Source organism: Erinaceus europaeus, chromosome 3 (genome assembly GCF_950295315.1).
Source record: "Erinaceus europaeus chromosome 3, mEriEur2.1, whole genome shotgun sequence".
NCBI classification, from domain to species: Eukaryota; Metazoa; Chordata; class Mammalia; order Eulipotyphla; family Erinaceidae; genus Erinaceus; species Erinaceus europaeus.
Genome location: NC_080164.1, coordinates 88414114 through 88421460, shown reverse-complemented (window position 1 = coordinate 88421460; position 7347 = coordinate 88414114). Strand labels below are relative to the sequence as shown.

Below are 7347 nucleotides of genomic sequence, written 5' to 3'. Positions count from 1 at the left end.
ATCCAACTGTTTGACAAATATATTGTTTTTGGACAGATGGAGAAGACTGGAGAAAAAAGTCTGATACCCAATTCTTGACAATATATCCAAATAAAAAAGAATAGCTGAAGTATTGAATTGATGTTTCTGTAGTAAAGAGACTAGTAGGGGTCAAGCAGTGGCACACCTGGTTGAGTGCACACATTACAATGCCCAAGGACCCTGGTTCAAGCCCCCAGTCCCTACCTGCAAGGGGAAAGCTTCATGAGTGGTGAAGCAATGCTGCAGGTATCTCTCTTGTCTCTCTCCATCTCTTTCTCCCCCATCTGTCTTGATTTCTCTCTGTGTCTATCCAATAAATAAATAAAATATTAAAGAGAGTAATAGATGAGTACAGAGGCATGGAACCTCTTTTCTGCCAGGGGTCATTTGCATATCTATGACATCATTCACTCCCATACATGGTTATCAGAAATTAGTACCAACTTATAAATTAGCACTGCTGTGAAAAAAAAAAAACTTCATTTACATTGGCAGGACCAGACCAAACAATTTCAAGTGCCATCCCCCCACCCCTGGACAGGTAGAGCCTCTTCCCACTCCTCTCTTTGTTTAAAGAGCAATGGTGTTACTAATGCATTAGCAAAGAATAGTTGGAGGAAAACACGCCTATGTTGTCTAAATTTAAGCTTAAGGGAAAGATGAACACTTGCTGAGAAATGTATGGCAAGCTGTTGTGGACTTTTAGGGGAGAAGTCAGTAGGAAGGCAGGGAGATAGGTTCTCAGGAGGAAGAGCTGTAGTCAGAACAGGTGCTGTGGGAGTTGAAGCACAGGTGACTTCTTGCCCTGTGTCCATCTTGGTGTAACTTGTTCTCCTTGGTCAGCAGGTGGCACTAAATAGTCAAAACGAACATGGAGAGACTTGGTGTGTAGGTTTCACCTGTACTTGGATGAAGTCACATATTTCGTACTTTTAGAAATTAGAAAAGAGTCGCGCTTTTGTATACCCCACCCCCAAGGTGTCATCTTCTCCGGCTTGGAGAGTCATGAAAATCAGCTGTCTCCAAGTTCAAAGGCTACATGACAGTGTTACTGCTTTCTTTGGGGTGTGGGGGGAGGGGGCGTCATGACTCTGTTAAAAGCCATTGTAAGGACCACAGGTGTATGTAACTTGGGGGAGGGGAACATGTGTTGCTTCATCCGTCCCTACCTCCCAAAGGTAAAGACCACTCTCAACTGACTATCTTCACTGGCTTAGGTTTCTAAATTTGTGTGTATTTATGAAAGTCTTAGCAATACGTTGCTAGTGTAGATGTTAAACTTAATCTTCTGCTAAATTTAGATTGTTACGGGGCCAGGTGGTGACACATGTGATTGAGCACACATGTTACAATGTTCAAGGACCCAGATTCGAGTCCCTAGTCCCCACCTGCAGGGTGAAAGCTTCACGAGTGGTGAAGCAGTGCTGTAGGTCTCTCTCTCTCTCTCTCTCTCTTTCTTCCCCTCTTTACCCACCTTTCCTCTCAATTTCTGGCTCTTTCTATCCAATAAATAAATAAAGATAATATATTTTTTTAATTTTTAGATTGTTGGAATAGATTATGCCTGCCTGGAAGGAATCCTAATTTGGCCTCTATTCAAGGTGTTTCTCTTTGAGTAGAGATAGGTGACTACTTGAATTACAGGTGTGACTTGTTGGAAGATGGACTCATCTCTTTTTCTTTAGGAACATGTAGGATAACTTGCCTGTGACAGAAATGGGAGCAGTTCTGTGCCTTGTAGTGCCAACTGTTGCTATATTTCAGCCACAGTTATTTTGCACCAGCTTAATTTATTTGCCATGGGAACCTGGTTGGTCACATGTAATGTGTCTGATCCTTTACTAGAACACGAGGAAATGCTTATTTTATGTAGCAATCCAGAAATAAAGTATATATGGCTTCATATTCTTTATACATTGGCAGATGTGAAGAATGAATCCAGTATTTTTATGTTGCCGGATGGTGGCCTGGCTTTATTAGTGTATAAACTCTAGTGACTAGGCTAGTGAATTCTGATCCAGGTCCACACTGTTTTTATGGACAGTGAGCAAGGCTTTCACTAAACAAGCATCTCAGTAAAAAAAAAAAAAACTTATGATAAGTTTTTGGAATTGTTTGCTCCTGGGGCTTCAGTAAGATGGGCTGAATTTTTCAAATCAAGAAAAGGATACACAGAGCACCACTCTGGTATGTGTGGTGCTGTGGTTTAAACCAGGGACCTCCAGCGTGCAAGTTCAGCATCTAAATAGACTTTTCCTTTTCTATGTGCAGAACTTAAAGAAGGAACTGATGTGGAGGAGCAGCTGAAATAGTTCAAGATGACAACCACAGTGGCCACAGACTATGACAACATTGAAATCCAGCAGCAGTACAGCGATGTCAACAACCGCTGGGACGTGGATGACTGGGACAATGAGAACAGCTCGGCAAGGCTCTTTGAGCGGTCCCGCATCAAGGCTCTGGCAGGTAAGTCCCTGTGCCCTGTCACAAGAGATCTAGGATGCCTTCAGTTCCTTTTAAGATTGTCATCCACTCTGCCTCACAAGGCCAGCTCACCCCTTACTCGACCATTTCAGAAGTCAGCTTTGTTTTTAGAGAACTGCCAGTCCACAGGCTAAAATGATTCAGGGAAGAGTGTCGTTTTTTTTTTTGTTTGTTTCTTTTTCATCAATGTTAGACTCATTGCTCCCAACAGGCTTTACCAGATAGAGATGGAAAGACACCAGTACTGAAACTTCCTTCAGTGCGGTGAAGACTGGGCTTGAACTTGGATCTTATGCAGAGAAAAATATGCCTTGAATTACAAAAACCAGAACTGCTCCTTTCTGAATACCAAAAAGAATTTTGGTCCATATTCCCAGAGGGAGAAACGTTAGGGGAAGATGACCAGAGGGCTCTAAACTCCAGTTCCATTGAATCCCAGGACTTTTATGTCCAGGAACCTTTGTTTTTGCTTCATCACTAAGAGGGAAGAGAATTTGGAGAACACCTGAGGAAGTCAGGCCTCATTTCCCTTATCTGAGAAGGAAGAGTTGAAAAAGAAAGGACACCCGGAAGTTGTAATAGGTGAAGTTGTGGCTTAGAAAAGGAGTGAGGACAGGTCCTGAGAAATGAATACAAATGAGCGTTATCTTCCACATGGGGTCATCTATCTTTGCCCAAATGGCCCATGTGCTTCACTAGTGTGCACCATTTCTTTTCTCATTTTTCATGTTCTTTTTCTTTCTTTTTTTTTCTTTTTTGCCTCCAGGGTTATTGCTGTGGCTTGATGCCAGCACTATAAATCCACTGTTCCTGGAGGCCATTTTTGTTGCCCTTATTGTTTATCCTTGTTGTTGTTATTGCTGTTGTTGTTGGATAGGACAGAGAGAAGTCAAGAGAGGAGGGGAAGACTGAAAGGGGGATAGAAAGACAGACACCTGCAGACCTGATTCATGGCTTGTGAAGCGACTCCCCTGCAGGTAGGGAGCCAGAGGCTCAAACAGGGATCCTTGTGCCGATCCTTGCGCTTTGCGCTATGTGCACTTAACCCGTTGTGCTACCGCCTGGACCCCCATTTCATTTTCTAATTAAATGCTTAAAATATCTGGGGAAAAAAAAAGAAAAAATAACACTATGAGGAGTAATTAGACTAAGGAGGGGGAAAAAGTTTTTTTTAACAATGGAATAAAAATCACTCACTTGAGTTTTATAAATACAAAAAAAAGTCATGGGACATATATTCCATGGAGTACTAAACTCAGCAGTTAAGAAAGGCTATATTGTGTCCTTTGGTACAAAATGGATGCAACTGGCAGTGATTATGCTTAGTGACATAAGCAAGGAAGTGAAAGGCAACTATGGGATGATTTCACTCATGTGGAATATAGAGAACTAAAACATAGGAACTTGAAAAAAATATATATATATACTCAAACACTATCTGTGATCTTGGGAAGACTATGGTGGTTAGCTTTGAAGGGGAGTAGAGGCACAGAACTCTGGTGGTGGGAGTGGTATAGAATTATACATATGTCTGGGAGTCAGGCTGTAGCGCAGCGGGTTAAGCGCAGGTGTCGCAAAGCGCAAGGACCGGCATAAGGATCCCGGTTCGAGCCCCGGCTCCCCACCTGCAGGGGAGTCGCTTCACAGGCGGTGAAGCAGGTCTGCAGGTGTCTGTCTTTCTCTCCTCCTCTCTGTCTTCCCCATCTCTCTCCATTTCTCTCTGTCCTATCCAACAATAATAACTACAACAATAAAAAAAAAAAAAGAATTATACATATGTCTTATAATCTTGTAAATCACAATTTGAATACCAATAAAATATGATTTAAAAGTGTGCTTAGGAGGAGCCACCCTAAGTTAATGAGAATTCTTGTTATTTTTGGCACATCCCAGATTTCCAAATAATCAAAGTATATGCTATGCCAAAATAATGGGAGCATATTGTACCTTTATTCAGAAATATTTCAAGTTAATCTTTATTACTGCCTGTGGTATATGATCTGACCTGAGTGGTTAGAGTGCCTACTCTCGGCAACTGTGGTTAAATTCCTATCACTTACAGAGGATTTAGATCTGAAAAAATAATAGTTGATTCTGCTGAGAGCACATCTCCTGCTACAACAGCTGAGTTTTGTCAGTGACTAATAAGATTAGCAGGTGCACACCCTACTTTTGTGATTTCTCACTGCCTTATGGCTGTAGTATGCCCAGTGCACACCTTCATGGTGGCCCTGGCTATAGTAGGGAGTTTGCTTTGAAATTGCTCTGAATGAATATGGGATGATCTCAGTCTCAGGCAGAAGTTGAAAAACAAGAACAGAAAGGAAAACACAAAGCAGAACTTGGACTGGAGTTGGTGTACTGCATCAGAGTAAAAGGTTCAGGTCCTGGAACATGATGACAGAGGAGGACCTAGTGGGGTTGAATTGTTACGTGGAAAACTGAGAAATGTTACACATGTACAAACTGTTGTATTTATTTATTTATTTTCCATTTTGTTGCCCTTGTTTTTTATTGTTGTTGTAGTTATTATTGTTGGTGGTGGTGATGTCATCATTGTTAGATAGGACAGAGAGAAATGGAGAGAAGAGGAGAAGACAGAGAGGAGGAAAGATAGACACCTGAAGACTTGCTTCACCGCCTGTGAAGCGACTCCCCTGTAGGTGGGGAGCTGGGATCCTTAGGCATTCTTTGCGCTTCACGCCATGTGCACTTAACCCACTGCGATATCGCCTGACTCCCCAAACTGTTGTATTTTACTGTCAACTGTAAACCATTAATCCCCCAGTAAAGAAATTAAAGAAAAGGAAATTGCCCAGAAAACCAGCAAAGGGCAACTGCAATAGGGACACAAGTAAAGGGTTAACATGGGTCTAGCATCTGTACTTGGAAAATTCAAGTAAGATGGTTTCTAAGTGAGGTAAGTAGGCATATGTGTTTCCCCCTAATACCTTAGGGTAAATAAATTGAAGTTATAAGTTAGGTAGGTAAGCTTATTGTGAATATGGTTTACTTGTGGAGTAGTACCTCTACATGGTAGCCTATTATAAAGGATGCACCATTTGTAGTTCTCTTGACTGTAAGCAGAAGGAAACCTAATACAAAAGGATTTCAGTTGTCCAGGTGGTAGTGTACCCAGTTAAACACATACATTACCATGCTCGAGGATCTGGGTTCAGGTCCCTGGTCCCCACCTGTAGAGGGAAAGCTTTGCAAGTGGTGAGGCTGCAGGTGTCTCTCTCTCTCTCCCTCTCTCCACCTCCTCTCTCATCTTCTCTCTATCCTATCAAATTAAAAAAGAAAACACCCTGTGAGAAAAATTATGTCTTAAAAAAAGTGATTTGAGCAAAAAAGAATACACTGGCCACATGGTGAACATATTTGACCTGTGAGTAAGACTTACCTTGATAAGGTATAACCAGGACCCACTTTATCTTTCCCCAGTTTGAGGCTTTATTTTCTAGTGTGGACACTTACCTCAGGCAAGATCTATGCATTCTGCAGTCCCAGAATGGCTGACCCAGGCTTCAGATTATGGGACACTCAGCAGGAAATGGCACATCTGTCTTCCTGGTAACACTATCAAGATCCTGGGATCAGACTTGCTGACCTGATTAATTATGACATGGATCATGTACCTCTTTCAGAAACTCTCTCCTTCCAGTGTCCCAGACTATGTCGCTTTCGTGTAAGGAGGGTTTTATTGATATTTATATACTGTGAATATCTTTGTATCTGATCTTTTCTAGATTACCTGGTAATCTGTATCATTTGTCAGTTGTCTATATTTCCCAGGGCATTTTCCCTCTGAGGAAACTGAGGCACACAGAGATAAGTAGCTTATCCAAGATTATACTTCTAATAAGTGACTAAGACAAAATGACACTAAAGTGAATATTTAGCTTTCTTTCTCTCTCTCTCTTTCTTTCTCCTTCTCTCTTTCTTTCTTCCTTTCTTTCTTTCTTTCTTTCTTTTTCTTTCTTTCTTTCTTTCTTTCTTCTTTGCCTCCAGGGTTATTGCTAGGGCTGGGTACCTGTACTACGAATCCACTTCTCCTGGAGGCCATTTTTTCCCATTTTGTTGCCCTTGTTGTTGTCCTTGATGTTGTTGTTGTCGGATAGGACAAAGAGAGAGGAGGGGAGACAAAGAGGGGGAGAGAAAGACAGACACCTGCAGCCCTGCTTCACTGATTGTGAAGCGCCCCTTCTGTAGGTGGGGAGCTGGTAGCTTGAACTAGGATCCTTATAGTGGTGCTTGCGCTTTGCGCTATGTGTGCTTAACCCGCTGCACTACCACCCGACCCCCCATTTAACTATTTTTCTATACTCGGTAAGATACAAAATGGCTCAAAGTTTATTGCTTTAGAGTATTGGTTGTAATTCAGACTTGTTTTAAAAAACTTACAAAAGCTCAGAAGTGGATGCTGTGGCCTAGAAGAATTCATGAGTAACCATGACAAGTTATTAAGATAAACCAGACTGCCTCCAGATGAAATTATGTTGGGAAAAAAATGCCTTTCAGATTGTAAATCACTTAATAATTATGCAAAAAGCTTTCATGCCTGAGGCTTTGAGGTCTCAGGTTCAGTTCCTGGAACTGCTATATACCAGAGTTGAGCAGTGCTTCAGTTAATAACAAAAACAAACAAACAAAAAATAGAATGGTTTTCAGTGAATCTAGAACTACAGAAATACAGCCCTTATTAGTAGAAATTTTATCTTAAAATTTTTTAATAATTTTGCTTCATACTCCCAGAGGGATAAAGAATAGGGAAGCTTCCCATGGAGGGGATGGGACACAGAACTCTGGTGGTGAGAAGTGTATGGAATTGTACCCCTGTTA

At 41.5% G+C, this 7347-nt stretch overlaps 1 protein-coding gene across 1 annotated transcript in view; it reads left to right on the top strand.

Moving 5' to 3' along the window:
• The first annotated feature begins 2324 nt into the window (after positions 1 to 2324).
• SPTBN1 (spectrin beta, non-erythrocytic 1) overlaps positions 2325 to 7347 on the top strand; it is a 173852-nt gene continuing 168829 nt past the window's right edge. Inside the window, exon 1 of the mRNA XM_060187644.1 lies at positions 2325 to 2487. Coding sequence (XP_060043627.1) covers positions 2340 to 2487 — 148 coding nt within the window. The 5' untranslated portion in view covers positions 2325 to 2339. The remainder of the gene's footprint in view (positions 2488 to 7347) is intronic.